Below are 26566 nucleotides of genomic sequence, written 5' to 3' on the forward strand. Positions count from 1 at the left end.
TACTCAGCTGAAAGGATGGGTAGGCCAGATGCTGAGTGGGAAGAGGAAGGAAAGAAAGGGAAAACATATCAGGGAAGAGGGAGGGAAAAGAAGCGGGGAGGGGAGGAGGGTGGGGAAGAGAAGAGCCTGAGGAAACTCTCAATCCTTTCTAAACCTCTACTTTCTCCCTCAACTCATCAAAAGGCACTAGACTAAATTCAATTCCACCAACATTTCAACTGTAACAGCAATTTAGCTGAAGTAACAAATAATGTATTATACAATATTTAAAAAGAAATCATGATAAGAATTTGTTTGCAAATGATAATGGTAAAGTCATCAATTCCCTGGAGAAGAGAGTGGGAGCGGTTTACTATAGAAACGCTAGATACTAAAGCCCCAGTTCATTTCCATTTAGCTAAGCACGTGCTTAAAAGCTTCACCAAACTGGGGCCTTAAGCACTGGCTATATCTATAATGAAGTTCTACTTAGCTAAGTAAAACATTATCAAAAATATCATCCCTAATCATGCAAATGAAAGAGATGGTGTGGGAAGTCTTCCCCAGTTTGACAACAATACCTGGAGCGAGTAATATCCCAGATTAACCAATCGTTTCCAGCAACTGCTCCAATTTTAAGGGTGTTTCTTAAACACCAATGTGCAGACATCAATGGCATTTGTTCACACTGGAGAGACAGAATGGCCTGCTGGGTAATGAGATCGTAGAATCGTACTGTTCCATTCTTCTCTGCTACCATCAACTGCAAAAGAAAGCAACAGATGGATTTTACTCAAACTTTTGTAAACTGTATTCTTTGTAATTGGCCATAATTTAAATCTTTATTACTGCACAGCAAACCAAGTGTTCCTGCAACAAAGCATTAACAGGAATGGAAGGTGTGACACCTAGGTTTTTTGGGGTGAAAAGTGGTCATGTATGTTAACACTCTGGCAACAATTAAAACAAAATGACAACCCAGCCGCTGGTATTTAATTTTCTATGAGATGGGTAGGTTTTGGAGAAAATGTAAATGTCCGTTAATGTAACTAACGGACATCTGCCAGTTGACATGCTACACATGATAGGCTTTTCCATGTATGCACAACAATGGTTTAATCATGTGGAATGGTAGCCGAAGCATGAAGGGGCATACAAATGTTTAGCATATCTGGCATGTAAATACCTTGCAATGCCAGCTACAAAAATGCCATGCAAACACCTGTTCTGACTTTCAGGTGACATTATAAATAAGAAGAGGGCAGCATTATCTCCCGTAAAGTAACAAACTTGTTTGTCTTTCTGATTGGCTGAACAAGAAGTAGGACTGAATGGACTTGTAGGCTCTAAAGTTTTACATTGTTTTGTTTTTGAATGCAGTTATGTAACCAAAAAAAAAAAATCTATATATGTAAGTTGCACTTCATGATAAAGAGATTGCACTACAGAACTTGTATGAGGTGAACTGAAAAATACTATTTCCTTTGTGTATCATTTTTACAGTGAAAATATTTATAATAAAAAAATCATATAAAGTGAGCACTGTACACTTTGTATTCTGTGTTGTAATTAAAATCAATATATTTGAAAATGTAGAAAAACATCCAAAAATATTGAATAAATTTCAATTGGTATTCTATTATTTAACAATGCAATGGAACACAATTTTTTAATCGCAATTAATTTTTTTGAGTTAATCGCATGAGTTACCTGCGATTAATCAACTGCCCTATAAATAACACCGATACAGTGATTTGAATTATACGGTGTGATCTGCTTCATAATGATCAGGGAATACCAAAGTCATTCTATGTGGGAACTGAGGCTGGACATAAGAGAAATGTTGTTATCAGAGCTCAGAAGCGGACGTTACTTACCTTGTATAGTAACTGGAGTTCTTCAAGATGTACACCTCTGTGGGTGTTCCACGCATGCGTCTTTGATTGAAGATTTTCAACAGTAGTGCTCGTTTGGTTCACACATGTGCTCTAGCAACTCTTGTGGCCCATACAAAGGGATTACAGGGCTGTGGTGGATGACCTGCACACAGTTCCTTCTCTACTGCAAAAGCCCCATAAAGATGAGACTCCGAAGCAAAGGGGAAGGAAGGGTGGGTAGTGGAGCATCCATAGGGGCGACACATCTCAAAGAATTCCATTTAGTGCACGAGGGTAGGTAATCTCTCCTTCTTTGAGTAGTGCCCCTATGGGTGCTCCACTTCAGGTGACTCTCGAGCAGTACCCCCCAAAGGAGGTGGGAACTTCAGAATCTGGCCAAGAACTGATTGCAGAACTGAAGGCAGCATCTGGTCTACAGGTATGCACTAAGGCATAGTGTGTCAAGACGGTGTGAACGAAGACTCACATAGCAGCTTTCCACTACAGGAACATCTTTTAATAGGGGAACAGATGTAGACTGAGATCTGATAGAGTTAGCGCTGACCTTAGATGGACACGGCACATTAGAAGCTCCATAACAGGATAGGATGCAGCTAGAAACCCACCAGAAAATTTCGGGGTGAACACTGTCATTCTGCTAGCTCTGTGACAGACACAGTTAGTCTCAGAGAGACTCTAAAAGATTTAGTACCATCCACTATACTAGCACTCTCCTAATGTCAAGAGCATGAAGGGCAGCTCATTCTGATGGGGTTTAAGGTGGAAAACTAGCTGATGAACAGTCTAATTGATATGGAAGTCAGAAACGACTTTGGTAGGATCATTGATGTGGTCTGAGGTATACCTTTACCTCAAAGACAGTATAAGGCAGGTCAGCCATCAAAGCCCCTAATTCACACACTCTTTGAGCAGAGGTAACTGCCACTAGAAAGATAGTTTCCATGGAAAGTTTTAAAAGCAAACAAGTAGCTAGTTGCTCAAACGGAAGTTTCATAAGAGAATTAAGAACTAAGTTCAAATCCCAAGTTGGCATTCTTTCTCTGACATTTGGGAATGATAAATCTGGAAGTTGCAGCATGAGCAAATACTCAGAAACCTTCCAATGGAGAATGGAATGATATGACAGCCACTTCCGTGGATTTTGTGCTCCATTAAAGAGAGACCTCAGATAGGAGATCTGAACCTCTCCCCAAATGTGGAAGAGAATGTGGAAGGTGTGCTGAGAAATCAAAATTAATTAAAATCCCAGGCTATTTATCTAGGCTAACACAAAAGGGACAACAACTACAGAAAGTATCAGTAGATTATCCCCCTTTCTTAGAGGCTTTATGTGAGTAGCTCGCAGGCATCTCCCTGGGCTCACTTCCCTTCAAAGTAGAGGATTGCTGTAAGGGCTCCTGCTGGGACTCCAGAGGTTGAAGGGCTGACTCCATGAGTAGGAATTTGAGCCTCAGTTCTCTGTCTTTCCTGAATCTGGGCTTCAGTTGTTGACACAAGCCACATTTCTGTGGAATGTGTTTCTCTCCCAGGCAGCGAACGCACTGCAAGTGTCCGTCAGACACTGGGATAGATTCCTTAGAACTGAGGCAATTTTTGAAGCCTGGGGAGCCAGGCATACTCTTGTCCAGCGAGGACCTCCCAACAGTGGTTAGCAGAAGACAAAGTCCTCTTCTTTTCTTCTTCTTTTTTTTAAAGGCAATGGCCAAAATAAAATGTAAATGAAGCAAATAAAGAAAAAGAGGCTTTAAAAGAAGCTACAATTAGCAATTCTAAGCGAGTTAACAATCCAGGAATGGACAGCTATAGTGCCATCTCTAGTCAGCAGCTGCTGAGAAGGAACTGAGGGGGGATCAGGTGTGCACGCTAGCTAGCCTCGTGGTAGGCATGGAGGAGTGCATGCGCGGGCTGAACTGATACCAGAGGTGCTGGAACAGAGAGGGCTGGGGGCCACAGCCCCATCACTTTTTATCAGTTGTAAGGGCAAGCAAGGGGTGGGGGGGTGGAGAAGAACGAGCATGGGACGGAGCCTCAGGGAAAAGGGGCAGCGCAAGGGCAGGGCCTTGGAGAGAAGGGGCAGCATGAGGGCAGGGCCTCAGGAAGAAGGGGTGGCATAAGGGGGCAGGGCCACAGTTTGGGTGCTGGTGGCCCCCCACTTTCAGGAAGCTTCCACTGGTCCAGACGGAGACTGCTACCAAAGTTCTCTGATCAGCATCGCAGGGACACAGACACTCTTACAGTGGAGCACCCACAGGGACACTACTTGAAGAAGAACCAGTCAAATTATAGACTCTGCTGATAATGAAGAATAATACAGAATGTGCTTCTACAGCAAACTCATCATACTATAGCTTCAAAATTCTATAGTTTAGAAAAGCGACACACATTTACATACTGATTTAAGAAAAATAAGCTGCGAAGTACAACCTTAAAAGCCTCCTCAGGATGCCAGCACACACTCATTCCAGGGGAACGTAGAACAAAATATGCCTTTTGATTTCCTTCCAAGTCCCAAACCCTAATAAAAAAGGAAAAAAAAAAAAAGTATTTACTGCTGTTTGTAAAAACATTAATTTCCAGCCTTAGCCTGCTGACAGAGAGGTAGCCAGAAGCAGATGAGATCTGGTATCTGTACTCCATCTTTTGAGCACAAAAGTATCTAACAGAAGGCCTGATACTGAGAGGTGTCAAACACCTACAAATCTTACTCAAGTTGAAGGGAGTTGTGAGTGCGGAGTACTTCAATGGGTCAAACCCAAATGTCTGAATGTAATTTTTAGGATACACTAAGGTAGTACATTATTAATTTCTCTTCCTATATTCAAGCATTCTCCCGCCATAATTAACTAGGGGATGGAAACAAAGAAGTGTTCTCTCATCATCAGTGGCCCACTTGACCCTCACCCACCCCGAACCATAATTTGGGAGCCACTCTGTGAAATAAACCTATAATGCTATACAGTAGAACCTCAGAGTTACGAACTGACCAGTCAACCACACACCCCATTTGGAACCGAAATTACGCAGTCAGGCAGCAGCAGATACCCCCTCCCCACAAAAGCAAATACAGTACATTACTCTGTTAAACATAAACTACTAAAAAATAAAGGGAAAGCAGCATTTTCCTTCTGCATAGTAAAGTTTCAATGCTGTATTAAGTCAATGTTCAGTTGTAAACTTTTGAAAGAACAACCACAATGTTTTGTTCAGAGTTATGAACATTTCAGAGTTACGAACAACCTCCATTCCCGAGGTGTTCGTAACTCTGAAGTTCTACTGTATACGAAACATGGATGATGCTTTCACAATACAGGGTGATAGCTAAAGCTCCTGCCCTCTTTTTCTTCAAAATAAATAGTTCAATTATATGGGCGTGACATCACATTGTAAACTATACTCATTAAAACGGTAAGTTCGTACTGTGTGGATATGTATATTCTTTACATATGCATAAAGCTATAGAAATATGGCAGTTCATAAGGTTTTAAATAAAATACTCTATATAGACTTTAGAGTTGAGTGGTTACACACTTTTATTGTTTATTCTAGGGGAACTTTCACTGACTTCCAGGGTGCTTAATATTTTAAATGTAAGAGATTTCAACACACTCTCAAATAATACATCACAAATCTAGACAAAATAGATACGAAGTAAAGTAAACACATTTAGTGAACAATGTTAGCTTCCTATGCCAAACCACAGCAGACCAAATATTTGTTTTCCCTGTAGAAATCATAGAGTTTCCAATCCTGAGGGATCGGTGTCTTTATTTAAAAAACTAACAAGTGTTTTAAAAAATGGAATATCTGCTTGATTAGGTAATTTAGAAATGTACAGTACTTTCTTCCACTGCCAGAAATTGTGCCTTGTAGATATTCCAAGTCAAATCAACACTTTTCATGTGTATTTACTGTGTGGGAGAGAATTACCAATATAACTGAGGATGGTGAATCATTTTGGCTAAGGGAGCATGCCATCTTGTCTTCTTCCCAGCTGTGAATGAGGTTATTAGGTGTGGAGACAAATTTATGCTCTCTCCTCTACTCTGTAAACAGCAAAGTGCTGTGCTTGTATCTGGTTTATTCTGTGTTGAAATGGTAGGATTAGGCACGTTATCTTCCATGAGTCCTATGGGAGAACAATATGGCCATCTCTTCTGCCCATTTCTTTTCTGCATAACAATAGAGACTATCTCACTTAGCGCTGGTCTACACTGGGGTGTGTGTGTGGGGGATCCACTTGAATCTTAGCACATATTCTAAGGGACCATTCAAGGTAGAGAGTAGGTCAGATATAGAATGATTGCTTGTGAAAAGTGTTCACCTACAGGTGATAGGGTGTTTTTGTCTTTTATCATTTTCCTGGTTTCTATGAGTCCAGATATTCCTTCAGTAAGAGTGCTGTGGCCAGATCTTGCATTTAGCTGTGATGCTTAGAGTATCTTTCCCAGAGCTGATGATGAGCTCTATTTGGCTTGAAAGCTTGCCTCTCTCACCAACAGAAGTTGGTCCAATAAAAGATATTACCCTCACCCACCTTGTCACTCTAATATCCTGGGACTGACCTGGCTACAACTGCACTGCATACCTTTTTAATCTTTAAAATAACTTAATCATTACTCTGTGAAGAAAATCTTTTGCAAGGATGTAATTCTTAAAATACAAGCCTCTGATGGTGTGGCTGATGTGATTAGGTCCTAGATATGTGGACAGAGTTGGCAACGGGCTATGTTGCAAGGATAGGTTCCACACAACAAAAACACTAACCCAGGAACCTATCCTTGCAACAAAGCCCATTGCCAAGTCTGTCCACATATCTATTCAAGGGACAGCATTATAGGACCTAATCACATCAGCCACACTATCAGAGGCTTGTTCACCTGCACATCTACCAATGTGATCTACCAATCTACCATCATGTGCCAGCAATGCCCCTCTGCCATGTACACTGGCCAAACCGGACAGTCTTTATGCAAAAGAATAAATGGACACAAATCAGACGTCAAGAATTATAACATTCAAAAACCAGGTGGAGAACACTTCAACCTCCCTGGTCACTCAATTACAGACCTAAAAGTGGCAATTCTTCAACAAAAAAACTTCAAAAACAGACTCCAATGAGAACTGGAATTAATTTGCAAACTGGACACCATTTAATTCGGCTTGAATAAAGACTGGGAGGGTCATTAAACAAAGTAAAAACTATTTCCCCAGGCTAATTTTTCCCCCTACTTTTACTCACACCTTCTTGTCAACGGTTTGAAATGGGCCATCCTGATTATCACTACAAAAGTTTTATTTTCTCCTGCTGCTAATAGCCCACCTTAAATTGATTAGTCTCATTAGAGTTGGTAAGGCAACACCCATTTTTTCATGTTCTCTCTGTGTGTGTGTGTGTGTGTATATATCTATTGTGACAAAGTTCCTGCTTTACCTTGGTGGGTCTTGCGCTTATTGGTGGATTTGCTTGCCTTGGAGCTTCATGGCAGCCCTCAGCGTGGCCGTTTTTCTGAACCCACAGTCCAGGTCAACTTCTCCTGTGTCTGACCAGGAGTTGGGAGGATTTGGGGGGAACCCGGGCCAGCCCTCTACTCCGGGTTCCAGCTCAGGGCCCTGTGGAATGCAGCTGTCTAAAGTGCCTCCTGGAACAGCTGTGTGACAGCCACAACTCCCTGGGCTACTTCCCCATGGCCTCCTCCCAACACCTTCTTTATCCTCACCATAGGACCTTCCTCCTGGTGTCTGATAATGCTTGTACACCTCAGTCCTCCAACAGTCCGTGTTCTCACTCTCACCTCCTAGTGCCTCTTGCTCTCAGCTCCTCACACGCACACCACAAACTGAAGTGAGCTCCTTTTTTTTTTAAAAACCCAGGTGCCCTGATTAGCCTTCCTTAATTGATTCTAGAAGCTTCTTGATTAGAACACCTGCAGCCAATCAGCCTGTCTTAATTGTCTCCAGAAGGTTCCTGATTGTTCTGGAACCTTCCCTGTTACCTTACCCAAGGAAAAGGGACATACTTAGCCTGGGGCTAATATATCTGCCTTCTATTACTCTCCTGTAGCCATCTGGCTCGACCCTGTCACACTGTCTATCTATCTATCTATATCTCCCTACTGTATTTTCCACTGCATGCATCCAATGAAGTGGGTTTTAGCCCACGAAAGCTTATGCCCAAATAAATTTTAGTCTCTAAGGTGCCACAAGTACTCCTCGTTCTTTTTGCTGATACAGACTAACACGGCTACCACTCTTAGATATTAACGTACTTCCTTCCTAATGTGAACTAAAAAAATCCCTCAAAACTTTTAAATAAAGTGTTTTTGAAAGATGTTCATACTGAGAAATTGAACTTTGTTTCTGCCAGTGAGTGACCTTAGAAAAAAGTCCATGAGGTAGTTTTCAAACAGATTAAATGTGGTGATTTCATTTTTAAGGAATTTACAGTCTAGAATAAAAGTTCTCACTACCACTTCATGATCCTCAGAATAAATCATAACAATGTCACACAGGAAACTCTTCACATTTCATTAAACCCCCCCCAGTTACTTAGTATTACATTAATAGCACAAAATTAACCTGAAATGTTTCTTTCTGAATAACTTCATAATTAAAGCTTATTCAACTAAGTTCCAAAGATTTGTTTCGGAAACTGCTTTTACTTTTCCAGGATTATCAGATACTGTACATAGGAGACAGGTTTAAACTTGCATAATGACCACAAATAGCAGTGCAATAGAAGCTAAACAGAATCACATCTGGGGGACATATTAGGATGCATACAACAACAACAAAAAATGGGCAGAGTAGAAGACTATGGAATCCAAAAATCAGGAAATATTTTCATTATGTCACAATCTTTAATCTTATTCCAATTCCTTCTCCATTGTAATCCATTACAATGCATAACAGCTATCTTGGTGAATGAGCTCAACAAGCCTTGGATTTGAAAAGTCTCAGTCCTTAAAGAAGAAATGTTTTGGTAGCATTATAAAAAAGAGGTATCAATGCATTCCAGATACTGGAGGTGGTGTTCTGCCAGAATAAATAGGGTAAGGATAAAATAATACAGAGTACAATAAAAATCTGCTCATTTTTTAATTCTGGCCCCAAAAAAAAGGAATAATTTTGAACATGTGCTATAAAGACTAAATAAGAGTGGTGACAAAGATATTCAACATTGCAGGAGGCAGGAACAAATGAGGACAGGCAGAAATTTTGCGTACACTATGGCCAAGAGTCTGCAATGTTTATTGAATTAACAAAATGACACCCAGGAACAACATGTCCTGGCAATGGTTTTAACAAAAGTGAAGGACCAGGGAAAGAAACAGCAGATTGGAGCCATCACTGGCTTTCTTTCATTTTGGTTTTTATAATACCGAGCAAACTAACTGTTCAAAGACCACACAGATGTACCAAGATTTGTGGTGTTGGGCAAGCTACTGCATTGGGAAACCATTGAACATTGCACTACATTTTGGCATTCCAGCAAATCCAATCTCTAACAATAGAACACACCTTCCTGATGTCAATCCTTCTCCCACATATCTCCATTCAAGAAGCTAATCTAACCCTTGCTGCCAGGATGCACTAGCAAAATTTGTGGTCACATGAAACAAAAAGAAAAAAAGATTGAACCTGATTATGACCAACATAAAATCCTAGAGTCCATTTCAATGAAACAGCCTGCATCTTGGCATGAATAGTCCAAAATGAATGGAAGTGAGAAATTATCTGAGATATAGCAACAAAGCAACACCATATACATACAAAAACAGGGGGAACGAGCCTGCTACATATATATCTTTTGCCATGATATAAAAAATAAGGGTGGGTAGGTGGGTGCTGCTGTGTGTGCTGGAGTAGGAAGGTTGTGTCTCTGACCCCAGCCTTGGATGATGACAGCCAATCCTAACACATGACAGCATCACTGACCAACTGCAACCCTTCTAAGAAGGGAATCCTTTCCCAGCAAATTGGTGCTAAGCAGTGAATTCAGAACCCTTTGACATACTTGAATTTCAGCTTGGTACTCAACCTGAGGCCCAAATCAGCATGCAGCTGCGGCACATGTGACAACCTCAGGGTTATATAGGTAGTATTGGATGCGGCCCACATAACATATCATGAACCACATATGCAGCCCACAATGGTAAATAGGTTGAGAAGCACTGATAGAGCGTGAAAACAAACTCTGGTCAAGCAGTGAGATAACATCCAAAATCAAATTCTGCAGTTTTATTTTCTATTAGAACAACAGTATGGGGCTCTCAGCTGGAAGTGTATCAATGCCCAAGCTTGAGTATTCTTCGAAGAGATATTAAAAAATTTAAAAAAATGTTGTGCATAATTACTTTGCTTTTACTTGTTCTAAAATATTCCACATTAATTTACATGGTTTACCACTGAAATGATTTTTAAAGTTTGGTTAATGTAATAATTATGATTAACATTTGTTTCCGGTATGACACCTGCCTCTATTGGCCCTCCATTAATTGTTGTAACTTTGCCATTACATTTTCAATTTTTTTAAAAAATTATTTTCTCTCCTCTTCTGTGAAAAAAAGACTCACCTAAAGTACATGGGAAATTGCTTGACATATTATACAGGGAAAACTGTGCTGCCAAATGCACAAAGTAAAACTGAAAAATCCAGAAAAATAGCTCCCTGCAAACTCCAAGATCTCCTATTTACCTACATTATAGGTTACAAAAGAACGTACACAAGTGAGATTTTAAAAATCAACAGCATCCCTTTAAGCTGATATACAAACTATTGTCAGGGATCATTTCATCCACCACAGAAATGTAGCTACCTCTGGAATGAAATGAATCAAGTGTAACATACAGTTGTTTAGGAGAGGAAGTTAAAAAAAATAAATCAGTTGACTCTGCACGTAGGCAGATTAGGATCTTTAATGGCCATGGTCGATCAGCTTTGACAGTTTCACTGAAAGATGGCACCTCCAGCAGAATATTGCCTCCTAATGCTGTATTAGAACAGAAATTTTCAACATTTTTAATAGTGTGGACCATATTTTAAACACAGAAATGGACTTCTCCTTTTATTCATGACTCCACACACCATTACTGGAACTGCTTTCATGAAAAAAATCTATGTATTAATTCTCATTTCAATTTTGTATTTGGAAATAAGGGGGTGCCTACATCATGGACTCTTAGCAAGTGCTACAGTTTGGGAATTGTTGAACTGCAGGACTTATTCAACCCGGACTCACAAGGAACATACCACCTAATGAATTACCAAAGCAGCATCTAGATTTTTACTGGAGGTCTTCATCCAAGAACTGATCAGGCCCATCCCATATTTCTGACAGCATTATAGCACAAAGTTTTAGTGTCTAAAATATTTCTATATCTCCACAGAATTAATATTTCTCATATTGTAATAATATTACTTTGTGCCTTTAAAACTGCATTAAATCCACTGTTGTAGAGATGAAAATAGGAAAAACCTAGAGAAACTTCTATGAAGTCCAGAAAGCTGTATATTGAGAATTACTGTATTAACTACAGGTAAGTTGGAATAAGAGCACTGTTCGTATCTATAGCAAACCTAACAGTAAGAAATCTAGCAATATCCCCAAACACTGGAAACTTTATCCTTTTGTATTCTTGTACTAATTGCTCTAGTATTGCATAGCGTAACCATTTCAACAGATGCCCTATTCCTAGAGCAACTAATAGACGTGTTCACATTTTTGTTGAAGAGGCAAATTATACAACAAATTAAGTAAGATTTCTATGAATTTTTACAAGGCCTTTGTAAGACCTGCAGATTGCAATCTCTTTTGATTTTTGGACTATAGCTCTATATTCAATTTTTAAATGAAAATGTTATTGTCATTCTCCACGTTTCTATCCCTTGAATAGAAAAAATATGAGAACTCTCAGGTGGCCAAATACATCCCATTTCTTCCCACGGCTGTTAGCCAGACTTTACCGTCTACAGTGGGGAAAGTGGCTGCCTTATTTTTCACAGCTATTGAGTTCAAATTTCGGTGGTGTTATACTTTCATTAAAAAAATCTTATCTTTTATTCTTTTGGTATCAAGTGGATTACTACAATTTAAACAATTCTTTCTTTCATCCTTAAATATGCTGTATTTAATGGAAATATTTAAACAACTCTTTGCCGGAGAAACACTTCGTACTAGTCTATTGTAATGAAGAAACCAAGGACATGGATTGAAAAGGGAATGCTCCTTAGTAGCTCTTAAAAGTATCATTTTTAAAAGACTTTTGTCGTATGTTTTGAAAAAAATACAGGACCTTTGTACTGACCAAGGTAATACCTCTGAATTTTCAGTGGGAATTAATTTAACATCGTGTAGCCCACTGTATGAAAATGTCTTCCTTTCTCACAGAGGTAAGGTGCTCATAGCCTTTGAACTGTATTTATTAAATCTTCTCTTCAGTTTTTTTTCCCTAAAAGACAGACCAAAATCTCATCCAAAATGATAAATTAGAAAGTCCAGCTATTGTGCATAAAAGTGAGAGACATTTAAAAAATAATTCCTTTAGAAAAGGATTGCCTAGAAGTTTAAATGGTCATGTTTAACAAAAAACAATTAGGAATAACGTGGCTCCCCCCTCTTAAGTTTACAACTCCCATTCTAGGTTTATAAACCCTACAAGTGTCTTACTTTGTCATTTAAAAGAGTAATGCTTTTCCAATATGGCTGATTTTAACAATATAAGTTCCACTGAACATTTGGTAAAGTGGGGTGGTGGGGGTGGTGTGTGCGTGCGTGCATCTGTCTTTGATTTTGTCTGAACTTTTTACCATGGGTTCTAACGGCCAAATCCTCAGCTGGTGTAAATCAATGTAGTTTAGTTTAAGTTACTGGAGCAATGATGATCTGTTCCAGAGTATGCACATCACATATCAGATCTAACTTTAATTTTATTTGTTTCTGGCTGTGCAGGTGGAACCTCACTCCCAGTCTTTTAAATGGAGAAATCAGGGGTAGGGATTATTTTGGATGTTATTTGGCTACTGATCTATTTAAGTGTGATAGTTATATCAGTAACTAAAAAACACAATCATCTTAAAACGACACAAATCACCTCTGTTCTGACGTCTTCCCCATCTCTTTGGAATATTTTATCACTGAACCATTAGCGCAGAGGCATCAACCTGTGGTTTTGGGGTCACTTATGGCCCTTGACGCTCTAACCAGATTTGATTTTTAATTAAATATGTTTCCTGAGTCTTCCCCTGTGATTTTTAAATGTAAGTGTTTGAGTCAGCCCTGCCACTCAAGGGAGAAGGTAAAGGCACCACCTCCTCATAAACCTGCCACCTTCCTCTGCAGCTCACAAGGAATTCTGAGTAGCTACTGTCCCTTCCTTGCTGCAGCTGCTCAGCAGTCCCGATGTCTGCCTGCCACATTGCAGGGGACAGAGGAAGAGTATCTCTGGCTGTTACATCTGCAATGCTGTGCCAGACTCTGGTACAGTAGGATAGACGCTTGGCTCTCTACCTAAGCCTCTAGGAGGCGCTAGCAAGGGATAGCTTTTCTCCTCATTGGAGCCATCCAAGGCAGTCCAGGATTTCAATCGCACCGTGAAGAGAATACATACCTGCATGTGTGATCATCACTCACACTTGCAATATCCTGACCTTCTTTAGGGGCAAATACCAGATCATTAATGTAATCTGAGTGGCCATCAAAGATCTGTCAATGAGAACAAAAATATTTTCATACTGAAGTCATAAAAATAATAATTCTGATAAACAGCAATATTTGAGCATTCCAGAAGCTTCTACAATGTATTCGGGAATTGCTACAGGAAAAGCATACACATTTAAAATGAAGTTGGGGTTCTACATTTAGGAGTAGAAACTTATGCCATTATTAATTATTTGTATTACCATAGTGCCTACAAGCTCCAGTCACAGTCCAGAACCCCACTGTGCTAGGTGCTCTATAAACACAGAACAGAAAGATATTGTTTGCCCCCGAAGGGTTTCTAGTCTAATTATAAGACAAAATACAACACATCTACACGGACAGGGGAGTACAAGGAAAAGAGTAAGTATTGGTCAGCGTGGTAGACAGTGGTCTTACACACCAGCAGTCTAACAGTTCTAAGTTACTTTTTTATGGGCATCATTGCAAAAGAGAGTTTTAAGGAGGAGCATGAAGAAGGATAATGAAGTCACTTAGCAGATGTTTACAGGGAGCTCCTACCAAGTGTGTGGGGCAGCATGGGAGAAAGACCAAAGGTGCTTGTTTGAAAATTTAACAAGTGCCTGCTTTCAGTTCTTTGCTGATAATTAGATCAAACAAGGTTTTCCTCTAAGACAGTAACGTCAGACTATAGTCTGTGAAATCTTTCTGAAAGTGCCAAATGCAAATAAGGTTTACTATTAAAAAACAAAAATGGCTTAGTGGTTACAGTCAGACTAATCACATTCTTTAACTGCTTTTGCATGTTTTGTGTATCTCTACAAAGTCCCTTGTTGTGTAAAATGTGTGCTATGTTGAATCAAAGTCCTCCATACATTCACTGTAAATTTTGACACCCAGGTATCTGCAACAGGTAGTTTTCAGTCAAGTGACATTAGGAAACTGGGGTATCAAGTTAAAAAAAAAAAAAAAATCAGCCTAACATGAGGCTGGTCTGAGTTCTGAGCATCTATAACATGTTTTAGGACTGTGTTGTGTATTACAGAAGCTCTCGCCTTTTAAAAAAAAATTTTCAGAGCAAACAGATAAGATTCCCTTGGATGGCATTGTCAGCAACTTGGACACAATATTCCGTATTATTCTTTGCTTACAGGAGTGGATCACGAGTGGCACAAGCGTAAAGACAATGATACCTGCAGCCTCTCCTCCTCTGAAAGTGCTGGCTCTAGGGACAAGAGTGTATACACATGCTACAGCACCGCTGGATGGTGCGTACAACTTCATGTGCACATGTGTTTACATTCCAAACACACAGTGTCATTTTGGTTCTTTGCTGATTGAATTATGGCTTTTTTCCATTGTCCGTTTAAACGCACAGAAGAAATCAATTATCATATATAAGGAAGATGAGCTGAAACCTGATTAAGGTACAATACAATAAAGCAAAAATGCATAATATATTTAAAAAAAAAATATATAACTGACAGGTTAATACACCACAAATGAAAATGCTGATGAGAAAAAAATAAACGTGGATCTCAGCAGTGTTGATTTTCCTAGCAAATTTTTCTTGAATTTCAATTGAACATTTGTATACGCTAATCAGTACAGTCAATTACACAATAAGTGTAGGAACTAGAATGCTATTACACACCAAGATGTAAGCTAGAATTTTCAGAAGCCCAAACTGCTTAAGTCACTTTTGAAAAGGGACTTTGGAGCCTAAGTCACTTCGGCATTACAAAAAAATGACTGTAGATAAAATTTTCACAAGACAAGACAAGTTTCTAAAGCAGATATGAGTTCTCCACTGCTGCAAGCGGCAGTACTGCCTTCAGAGCTGGGTGGCCAGAGAGCAGCAGCTGCAGAAGTAACTATGGCAATACCACACCATGCCACACTTACTTCTGCGCTGCTGCTGGTGGTGATGCTGACTTCAGAGCTGAGTGCCAGGCCAGCAACCACTGCTCTCCAGCTCTGAAGGCAGAGTGGCTTCTCACACCCCCACAACCCCGGGAATACATTCCACACCCTCCAGTTTGAGAACCTCTGCCTTAAATAAATGGAATAAAAGACTAATGCATTTATAAACATTCTTTGAAATATGTGTTTGTTTTCATATGGCTTCACAAAAAAGCAATTGCTGGTTTAAGAATGTATTTCTCAGAATTGACTACAATTATGGTATAAGTGACTGCACTGATTTCAGTATTAATGCTTTTAATTATTACGATTATAGGAGGAAAATCTTAAAAGTTGCAATTAAAACAGAAATTAATAATGATTCCCAACCATTCTTAAATAAACATTTATGCTGTATCTCTAATTTATACTCACTCGCTAACTCTTTCCTTTATAGAACATTCCTAAAGAAAGCCTAGATATTAAAAACATTAGTATGAACTTTTGCCCCCAGCTTTCAGTATGTAATAGAATCTTTTCACTTCCCCACTTCAAGCTCACATGTTGACAATCTGTCCTTGCCTCATTTTAGTCCAAGCATAAATAATTACCTACTTGCTTTTCTAGAGTTCTGTTAAATTCAGTTATGCAGTCATTTTTCTTTTCTATTAAGAAGTACAAAACAGGAATAAATTGCAATTACCTGTTGCATGCAGACCTTTCCCTCTTTAACGTGTTGATTAAATGCTTCCAGATATTAGGACACATTCAATGTTGCAGATCATAATAGCAGATATTTCTTTTACAGTAAAATTACAGTTATCTTGTAATACAACATGCAGGTTAGGGGATAAAACAGACTAAATTCTGCTAGAGGCTAAAAAGATAGAAAAATAAATTCTAATAATGTGCATCTTACCTTATATTCATTCTTATCCTGGAGATCTGAAGTGAATAGCCTTAACTTCCTATCAGCAGCTGCAGTACAAAATCTAGAATAATGGGGGGGGGGGGGAAGCCTTTCAATCATTTCTCACTTGCAAAATTTCCATCCCAATTTAAGTTAAAGATTCACTTCATTTTTCAGAAGAAAATTCAGATTATGCTTTTGAAAATGGAAATTCTTCTAAATATTATAATTCCCTTTTGGAAATAACAGTCTTTACAGTATTCAGTGGAATGCAGTGTATTGTAGCTGCACGTCAGGTGGCAATGGATACTTTATACTGAAAGAAAACTATCCATTTTGCCCAACCAAATAAGTCACATATTGAATCAACTGTGAAATCTTTGAAATAATAAGTCAATTATAATTAGCATTTGCACCTATTGTTACCGGTGGTGATCAAATGACTAGGGAAGTTAAAACATTTATAATAGCAATTGAAAGAGATACTAATGTAAGTTCATAAAGCAGTTTCTAGCATGCTTTAGTAGTGGTTTAAAACACAAGAATGGTATTAACACTAAACATTTTATTTTTAACAAACATCAGATTTGGCATTTGTATACTATGTTTGAAACACCGCTTGAACATTAAAAGTACTTCTAATTGTTAAACAGGTACTACTATTTAAGTGTTGGCAGTTTGTTCAGACTTAGGGCATGGCTACACTTGCGAGTTAGAGCTCATTAAAGCAGCCCTGGGCACCCTAACTCACGATGCATCCACACTGGCAAGGCATGTAGAGCGCCCGGACTCCGCGGCTGGGGCACTCCTGGTAACCCACCTCGATGAAAGGCAGAACACTTGCTGCGCCCCAGCTGGAGCGCCGCGGCACCAGTGTGGATGCCCTGGTCTGTTAATACACTCTGATCAGCCTCCAGAAGTATGAAAGACTCCGAAAGAATTAGGAAGAGGCCACGTAGAAGCAAAGAGGACATGCTGCATGAAGTAATGCAGCAGTCCCTTAATGAAAGTCAAAAAGCACAGGAGTGGTGGGAGAGTTAAAGGAGGGTCTGCCAGCAGAATGCGGAATGCCAGCACCAAAGCACGGAGCAGCTGCTAAGCATTATGGAGCGCTAAGGGGACTCGATACAGGCGCCTGTAGCCATGCAGGAAGAGCACTAGCGCGCCCGCCCCTCCCCTGCAGCCCTTGTCCCAAAACTTTTTCCCTTGTGCCCTCGTATCACCTCCAACCCACTTTCCCCCACATCCGGGTTCTTATCACCACCAGCTGCCTCCAACACCTGTAGCTTCACCAACCAGCCCTACAAACTACAACCTGTACCCACTGCACTCAGCCCCCATCACCATGCATTTTAGCCAGCCTGAAGTGCAGCACTCATTGCACAACACTCCAGACAGGAAGGCAGAGTATGAGAACAGGACATATACAAATCTGTGATTGAACCGTTCCCCACCCCACCCCCTTGCCCTGTTTTCCAAGCAGTTGTGTTTCTTTTCAATAAATGAATTTTCTTTTAAATAAATGGATTTTTTGGCTTTGAAAACATTCTTTATTATTGCATTAAGTAAAAGATATCTTAGCCCAGGAAAGCAACAGGCACTGCAAGTCAGCATAGTAAACAGAGATTCCTACTAACATTGGAACCACTGCTCTTCACTCCCGTGCAGGGCACCAAACATTACTGGTGGCTTTCAGCCTTAAATTGCTCCCTCAAGGCATCCCTAATCCTTGCAGCCCCGTACTGGGCCCCTCTAATAGCCCTGCTCTCTGGCTGTTCAAATTCAGCCTCCAGGAGTTGAACCTCCGAGTTCTATGCATGAGTGAATCTTTCACCTTTCCCTTCACAAATGTTATCGAAGGTATAGCATGTGGATATAACCGCGGGGATGTTGTCATCGGCCAGGTCCAGCTTCCCATATAGACAGCGCCAGCGGCCCTTTAATTAGCCAAAAGCACACTCCACAGTCATTCTGCACTGACTCGGCCTGTTGTTGAACCACTTCTTGCTGCTCTCAATGCTCCCTGTGTAGGGTTTCATGAGTCACGGCATTAAAGGATAAGCGAGTTCTCCAAGGATCACAATGGGCATTTCGACTTCCCCTACGGTGATCTTCTGGTCTGGGAAGAAAATCCCAGCTTACAGCCTGTGTTCCGAAAGATGCGTGCGTCATGCACCTTTCTGGGCCAGCCTGCATTAATGTCCATGAAATGCCCACGGTGATTCACAAGCGCCTGGAGAACCACAGAGAAATACCCCTTCCAATTAATGTACTTAGAGGTTAGGTGGGCTGGTGCCAGAATTGGACTATGCGTCCCACCTATCGCCCCTCCGCTGTTAGGGAAGCCCATTTGTGCAAAGCCAGCCACAATGTCATGCACATTACTCAGAGTCACAGTTCTTCTGAGCAGGATGCAATTAATGGCCCTGCAAACTTGCATCAACACAGTTCCAATGGTCGACTTTCCCACTCCAAACTGGTTAGCGACCGATTGGTAGCTGTCTGGAGTAGCCAGATTCCAGATTGCAATAGCCATCTGCTTCTCCACCGGCAGGGCAGCTCTCAATCTTGAGTCCTTACGCCTTAGGATGGGGGCAAGCTCAGCACACAGTCCCATGAAAGTGGCTTTTCTCATCCAGAAGTTCTGCAGCCACTGCTCGTCATCCCAGACTTGCATGACGATGTGATCCCACCACTCGATGCTTGTTTCCTGAGCCCAAAAGCGGCGTTCCATGGTGAGCATGTCCGTGAACGCCATAAGCAATCTTGTGTCATATGCGTTACACGAGTTAACATCATCGTCGGACTCCTCACTGTCAATTTGTACCTTAAGGAGTAACTTGACTGCCAAACGTGACGTGCTGGCGAGACTCATCAGCATATTCCTCAGCACTTCAGGCTCCATTCCCGCAGACTGAAAGGGAAGACAGAGCGCGCAGTACAAAAAACGTTGAAAGATTGCATCAAATGTGGACGGAAGAACAGGGATAGCTGGGATGCGAAGCGATGCATCACGGGGTGTTGGGACAGGACCCAGAATGCCCTGCATCCCCCCGCCCCTTTCCCACAAGCCACAGCGCCAGAATGGAAAGAGGTGCTCTGTGGGATAGCTGCCCATAATGCACTGCTCCTGCAAATGTGGCCATGCCAGTGCACTTGCAACTGACAGTGTGAACACACTGCAGTGCTTTCCCTACTGCACTCTCGGAGGGCTGGTTTAACTCACAGCACTCTACATCTGCAAGTGTAGCCATGCCCTTAATAAAAGCATAAAACCAGGTTTAATACTCTTTTACTGTAGTCCTACAGTTCTGTAGTTTCACAAATAACATCTGAATCTTGCCTGACATTGGCTTGTACCAGAAAGAGAATTTCATCCAGTCCTAATGCAGACTTGATTATTGTAGAATAGGGCATTACAAAGAGTCCTAGCAGTGTTCTTTCTAGACAGATTACAGAGAAGGTTAATTACATTTTATTTACACCCACTTTCATATTAATTATTTTGACTAATTCAAAACCGAATGGTTCTTTGAAAAAAGTAAAACTTAACTAAAGCCAAAGGGTGAAATTCTGACCCCACTGCAGTCAATGGGAGTTTTGCTATCGACTCCAGTGGGGCTAGGATTTCACTCAAAGAGTCTAACTTTACTTTTGCATTAAGGAATAAAAGGTGGACAGACAAAAGAAAAGTTGCTCTTATACTTAAATGTTTTTAAAATACCTTATCTGGGGAGGTAAAGCATCCAGTCTGGTTTCTGGACTCCATGCTATGGCATCGACTCTGATCCCATGATGAAACGTTCTTAGTGTCTCATACTGTATTCCTTCCACTTCTGTATCCTCCTCCTAAATATATAAAACATTGTAATAAACTAAGAGAGAAAATGGTATGCTATTATTGATCCTCCAAACAAGCCCTTCAGTTCTAGATTAGTGTGAATTAAGTCTTGTGGTGACCAAAAACTACTATTTGATTGCTTTTCAATAATGTAAGCTCCTCATGGGAAGGACCATGTCTTTCGATATGCTTGTACAATGACAAATCACACTTTGAGTGATTTTACAACATAAACAACAATAATAATATTCAGTAACTTGTGATAAATAAGTGAGTGGCTGGCCTCACTCCAGTTTCTAGTGAACAAGTAAGCATATCACAAAGCCAACACCGCAATTCACAACTTTGTTAGCAGTTTCAGCAGAAAGATAAAAACTCTGAATGGGCAAAAAGATTGAGACTGTAACTTTCAGAGATAGTAACTTCACAGACTTCAGGCACATTATCTGAAGGATATGGAAAAGTTTGCACTGCATCTGATCTTTGAGTACATATAGGATATTATTTTCAAGTGTTGTCCATTTAGGACCTTTGACAAGAGTTAAGAAAGAAGTCAAAGCACCATAAAGTCAATAGTATGTAGTAGGTTTTCCAAGCTAACTCGTTTCTAAGTTAATTACTGAGTGTTGTTAAATGTGTGGAGAACTGCTATCACACAGCAGATAAAACAAAGGTAAATCCTGAACTGCGTAGTAAAGTGTATCTAAGGTAACCACAGAAACTGTTAGAAATGTACTGCTGTACTGTTTCAGCTACTAGCAGAAAAAGAAAAAAATCCTATGAATATATTGTTGTTATTGCTTATGCATTAGAAGGTCTAACAACATTTCCAGTGTTCTACCACACACAGCCAAGTGCAAAGATTTTAGAAATTTGAGTCAAGGATAAAAAGCTCTCCCATAGGTTTTCAAACACATAAACTAAAAAGAAACCTAACACTAAGATACCGTATGCCCCTTTATAAAACAATTTGTATTACTTGATTATTTATATACTTATGGGCTCACAGAACAGTATCTTAAAGTTTTATCCAGCTATTTGCCAACAGCAACTATGCAGAAATGTTCAGAGTGAGGATAGTGAAATAAAACTGTTTCTACTTGTAAAATTCTGTATGTCAATGCAGATAAAGCGGTATAAGAATTTTAAACATGTGAGTGCCATTCATTTGATATATTTTGTGGAGTTTTGCCACATTTGGTAAAAATACTTCAACATTTTTCCCTCTTATCTGAGACCCTTTTAAAAGTGATCACTATTTTATGACATAATTTTTATCACTGAGTCAGTTGTCATGAAAAAAAGACACCATAAGAACTATATACCACTTATCACAAAGTTAGGTCCTCATTTTAGGCCTTTCTTAACTATTTCTTAAAAAGCCAGATATATCTAACAAGAGAAAAATCATCAAAGCAAAATATTTGTACCACACAGGACACCAACTCATTCTTTCCTTCAAAATATTATTTTCTGAAATATTGCAGCATTTTAATATAACTTATTTAGAATCAAAAATAATTTAATTCATCTCCGACATTTTGGGAGCTAACCAGAAACTTAACATGGCCATAAAACATTAATAATAGGTACCCAAAGTAAAGATCAGGGCTCAGATTGCTGTTAAAGAAAAAGTTGAATAAAGCGTGATAAAACACAGCAGATACCCAATTACGCAAAGAATAGTGTGAACTTAGAATTGTTTAACTTTCCAGGTGGTAATTAATATCTTCGAAGAGATGCTGCAACAGAGATTACTTTCCAAGGAAAGAATAATTGCTTCAGTGTAAATCTTATTCACTGTGAACTATGACATTATGAAACTTTGTAATAGCAGAATGAAAACCTCACAGAGAACTCTGAATAATTTCAGTTACAATGTGTTTCTGTGTGAAGCAGAGCTATTTGGGGAAAAAATATTAGACCCATTATAAATAGAGTAAAAGTGTTTTTGTTCCAACGTACTATTTTATCAGTGCCTTTTAAATACCGGCACTTTATTAAATACCGGGAATTAAAAAAATCTTTGATAAAAACATATACTAACCTGAAATCTGCAAGTCCCAATAACTACATAATTATTGCCACCATATGCAATTAGGGAACCTACATCTCCACTATCAAATGGATTGAATTCCACCACATGCACATAATCCTCACAATCCACAGTGTAGGTAGCGTTTCGAGAAGAGTCTTGCTTCATCTTCAATGGTAAAAATCAAGTTAGCACAAAGGTAACTTCTTCTGTAGAACATGGAGCTATATATCAAAATAAATATATATATATATTTTAAAGAACTTGCTGCCTCAGCAGTATATCAAAATACATTAGTTTATCAGCAGATACAACAACAAAACAGATGAGGTTGTCTTTAGAATCAATATTTTAAAAGTTAGAATGCAGTTCTACTCTTGAAATTATTATCTAAGATGACAACTTCCAGACATGAATTCTTTTCTGACTTGTACATTGAGAAAATTGTTCATTCCCAACTGTAGGGCCACCTTTGTAACCCCACGGTCTTCAAATTCAAAGGCAATAGGGTTGCATAACTAGAACTGAAAGTAGAATGTGAAGACCAGATGTAAATGAGGGCACTTGGCCTGCAGAATCTTTATTATTGACAATGATGATAAACAGCTATAATTTCAGTTCCCAGGCTGCCTTTGAAGGGTTGGTAGTTTGAAGGTCCCAGTATTAATTTTTTAAACTTATAAACTGGGCAAACTTGATGTGAAAATCACTGGTACACACGAGGAACTCAGACTTACTTTCTTCTGGTGTTGCCAGTAATGACTGCAGTACCAATTTAAACATATAGCTCATTTTTTGTTTGTTTAATATTACTTTTAGGGCTATCAAGCAATTAAAAACATTAATTGTGATTAATCACACTGTTAAAAAATAACAGAATACAATTTATTTAAATATTTGTGGATGTTTTCTACATTTTCAAATATACTGATTTCAATTACAACACAGAATGCAAAGTATACAGTGCTCACTTAATATTTATTTTTGATTACAAGTATTTATACTGTAAAAAAACAAAAGAAATAGTATTTTTCAATTCACCTAATACAAGACAAAGAAGTTTGTTTACATTTGCAGAAGGTAATGTTACCCGCTTCATGTTTACAATGTCACCTGAAAGTGAGAACAGGTGTTCTCAAGGCACTGTTGTAGCTGGCATCACAAGATATTTATGTGCCAAATGAGCTAAATATTCACATGTCCCTTCATGCTTCAACCACCATTCCAGGAGACATGCATCCATGCTGATGATGGGTTCTGCTCGATAACAATACAAAGAAGTGCGGACTGATGCATGTTCATTTTCATTATCTGAGTCAGATGCCACCCGCAGAAGGTTGATTTTCTTTTTTGGTCATTTAGGTTCTGCAGTTTCTGCATTGGAGTGTTGCTCTTTTAAGACTTCTGAAAGCAAGCTCCACACCTCGTGCCTCTCAGATTTTGGAAGGCACTTCAGAGTCTTAAACCTCGGGTTGAGTGCTGTATCTATCTCTAGAAATCTCACATTGGTACCTTGTGTTTTGTCAAATCTGCAATGAAAGTGTTCTTTAAATGAACCACGTGCTGCTTCATCATCCGAGAGTGCTATAACAGGAAATATATGGTAGAATGCGGATGAAACAGAGCAGGGGACATACAATTGGTTCAGTCAGAAATTTAATTAACGCTTATTTTTTTAAATGAGCATCATCAGCATGGAAGCATGTCCTCTGGAATGGTGGCCGAAGCATGAAGGGGTATACCAATGTTTAGCATATCTGGCACGTAAATACCTGGCAATACTGGCTACAAAAGTGCCATGCAAATGTCTGTTCTCACTTTCTGGTGACACTGTAAATAAGAAGAGGGCAGCATTACCTCCTGCAAATGTAAACAAACTTGTTTGTCTTAGTGATTGGCTGAACAAGAAGTAGGACTGAGTGGACTTGGAGGCTCTGAAGTTTTACATTGTTTTGTTTTTGAGTGCAGTCATGTAACAAAAAAAAATCTACATTTGTAAGTTGCGCTTTTATGACAAAGAGATTGCACTATTGTACTTGTATGAGGTGAACTGAAAAATACTATTTCTTTTATCATTTTATAGTACAAATATTTGTAAGCAAAAATAACACATTTGATTTCAATTACAACCACAGAATACGATATATATGAAAAGGTAGAAAAAAACCCAAAATATTTAATAAATTTCAATTGGTATTCTATTAACAGTGCAATTAAAACTGTGATTAATTGTGATTAATTTTTTTCAAGTTAATCATGTAAGTTAACTGCGATTAATCGACAGCCCTAATTACTTTTGAAAATATATAGTCATTTTTTCTGGAGTCACTTTTCAGAATGGAATCAAGTTTTAACACTTTCTCCACCTCCACCCTTCAACAAGTCATCAATCAATAAAAATACTCCCTAAATATAAAGCTCTAAAACCAGATGAAACCAAAATCTCCACTGAATCTGCTGTGGAACTGGTGGTTGGAGCGAGCTCATGACAGTTTTCTTTATTCAGTCCACTGGCATTTGACAGTTAACAATGATGTGGAAGAATCCTCACATCTCCAACATATTCAGATCCCTAAGAAAAGCATGTGCATGGATGTTAGATATCTCAGAGAGCTTTTCACAGGAGTAGAGGACAAAATCTTTCCTGCCCCACTCTTGTTTAGCTCACTGTGCAGAGGAGGACTACTACCTTTTAGTAGTGCTGCAAGCATGTTTGGATTAAAGATACTACAGAAATGCAAAATAAATGTCAGAAAACAGAATAGTAAGGCCTGTTCTACACTATGAAGTGAGGTTGATGCAAGTCGCCTTGCATCAACGTATTTGTGCGTGTGTCTGGTGGATGTAAGCACCTTGTTATATTGATACAGACACTGAGTCAGTCGGCCTACTGAGCTCCCCTCTGTTATCGCCCTGGAAAAAGGCAAATGTCGAGGCCTATGCTTCTCACAGCTTAGATTCCTCTTCTTATACTGAAAAGCATGATTGATGACATCATACCTACATTTGATACTAAAAGAAACCATTTTCCCCATAAAGATTTGTAGAAGGCCTATCAAAGTGCTGAATGTAAGCAAAAACAATCATCTAGTAACTTACCAGCACCAACAAACTGATAAAGAAAGAAGATTGCAAGCAAAAAAGTCACCCATTGGGAGAAATAGCTATGAATATTTTTTGGCTCAGTTTCCTTGGTCACCTCTAGGTTAGTTTCCTCATCTATAAGGATAACAAATGTTGAGTGGGAACTCATCATCTCAGTGGGGCAAGAAATAGCAGCAGGAGGAACCTTAGCAGTGTTGCTAACTCTTGTGATTTTATGACAAATCTTGCCCTATTTGGTATTCTTCTAAAGGTCCCAGCTCCTGGAGTCAAACAAAAAAGCTTGGATTCTCATCTAAAGGAAGTTTCTCTGGTTGCCGAAAAAACCCTTGAAAACCACGAGCCAAACACATCCGAGAGACTCAAAACCCACAGGGCGAATTTAAAGACACCCCTCCTCAAATCCCAAAAAGAAAAGGAGGACTTGTGGCACCTTAGAGACTAACAAATTTATTTCAGCATAAGCTTTCGTGAGCTACAGCTCACTTCATCGGATACATCCCAACTCTACTGACGATCTGAGGCCTGACTCACGCCTTGTGAACGGTGGGGGGTGGCAGCAGGGCATTACTTCGCTCTCTGAGAGCGCCCTGGGCACACGGGACAACGCAGCACCCGGGGAAGGGACGAAGCATGGAAGCGACACAGGGGCGAGGGAAGCACGGAGCGGAGATTGGGCCGCGGCCGGCGGGCGGGCGGGGAGGGGTGGGGAGAGGGGCGGCGGCAGAGCACAAGGCCAAGGGCTGCAGCCCAGAGCACCCCAGACAGGGCAGGTTCTACGGGGCCCCTTGTCCCGCGGCCCTGACGGGAGCTGAGGCCTGGACCCCAGCGGGTGATCGCTGGCTGCACCGAGCGGCGCACTCACGCGCGCGCGGCGGCGGCACCACCGCCGCCACCTACGTACATCTGCGCCTCCCTGCCGGCCTCTCTCCCGCGAAGAGTTTGTACGCGTTCGTGGGCACTTCCGGCCTCAGCGCCTTGTGTTTCCGGGTCAGAGGCTACTCGCTCTTTGATTGGGCAGCTGCGGGGGATTTAAATGTAAACCGCCGGCGGCGAGGCGCGTGCGAGTGGGTAACTAGGCAACCGACCGCTTCTCCCTTCGCTCGGGGCCGTTCGAACTGCCTCAACTGCGCAAGGTAGCTCTTCCCTCCCGCGGGGAGAGGGACCGGGGGTGGCGGATACAGTCTGGGAGCTGGGGGTCCGGGTCCCTGGGGCTGGAGTCTTCCCTGGCCTGGTCCTCGG

The 26566-nt window shown here is 40.2% G+C and overlaps 2 protein-coding genes across 9 annotated transcripts in view; one reads left to right on the forward strand and one right to left on the reverse strand.

The window, feature by feature from the left end:
• NUP37 (nucleoporin 37) overlaps positions 1 to 26321 on the reverse strand; it is a 30641-nt gene extending 4320 nt beyond the window's left edge. The window contains exons 1-7 of one of the 3 annotated variants that reach the window (XM_048831382.2): positions 26229 to 26321; positions 22235 to 22446; positions 20071 to 20195; positions 16356 to 16428; positions 13485 to 13579; positions 4302 to 4392; positions 561 to 742 (exon numbers count right to left, since the gene is read on the reverse strand). In XM_048831382.2, the coding sequence (XP_048687339.1) occupies positions 561 to 742; positions 4302 to 4392; positions 13485 to 13579; positions 16356 to 16428; positions 20071 to 20195; positions 22235 to 22390 (722 nt within the window). In that variant the 5' untranslated portion in view covers positions 22391 to 22446; positions 26229 to 26321. Of the gene's footprint in view, positions 1 to 560; positions 743 to 4301; positions 4393 to 13484; positions 13580 to 16355; positions 16429 to 17842; positions 19261 to 20070; positions 20196 to 22234; positions 22447 to 26228 lie in introns of those variants that run through there. The other 2 variants (XM_048831401.2, XM_048831411.2) reach the window with 2 other exon arrangements.
• PARPBP (PARP1 binding protein) overlaps positions 26320 to 26566 on the forward strand; it is a 92226-nt gene continuing 91979 nt past the window's right edge. For 3 of the 6 annotated variants that reach the window (XM_075123135.1, XM_048831345.2, XM_048831368.2), the window contains exon 1: positions 26342 to 26460. The gene's annotated coding sequence lies outside the window, so the exon portion shown is untranslated. Of the gene's footprint in view, positions 26461 to 26566 lie in introns of all 6 variants that reach the window. The other 3 variants (XM_048831338.2, XM_048831353.2, XM_075123143.1) reach the window with 2 other exon arrangements.

The sequence above is a fragment of the Caretta caretta genome, chromosome 1 (assembly GCF_965140235.1).
Source record: "Caretta caretta isolate rCarCar2 chromosome 1, rCarCar1.hap1, whole genome shotgun sequence".
Lineage (NCBI taxonomy): Eukaryota > Metazoa > Chordata > Testudines > Cheloniidae > Caretta > Caretta caretta.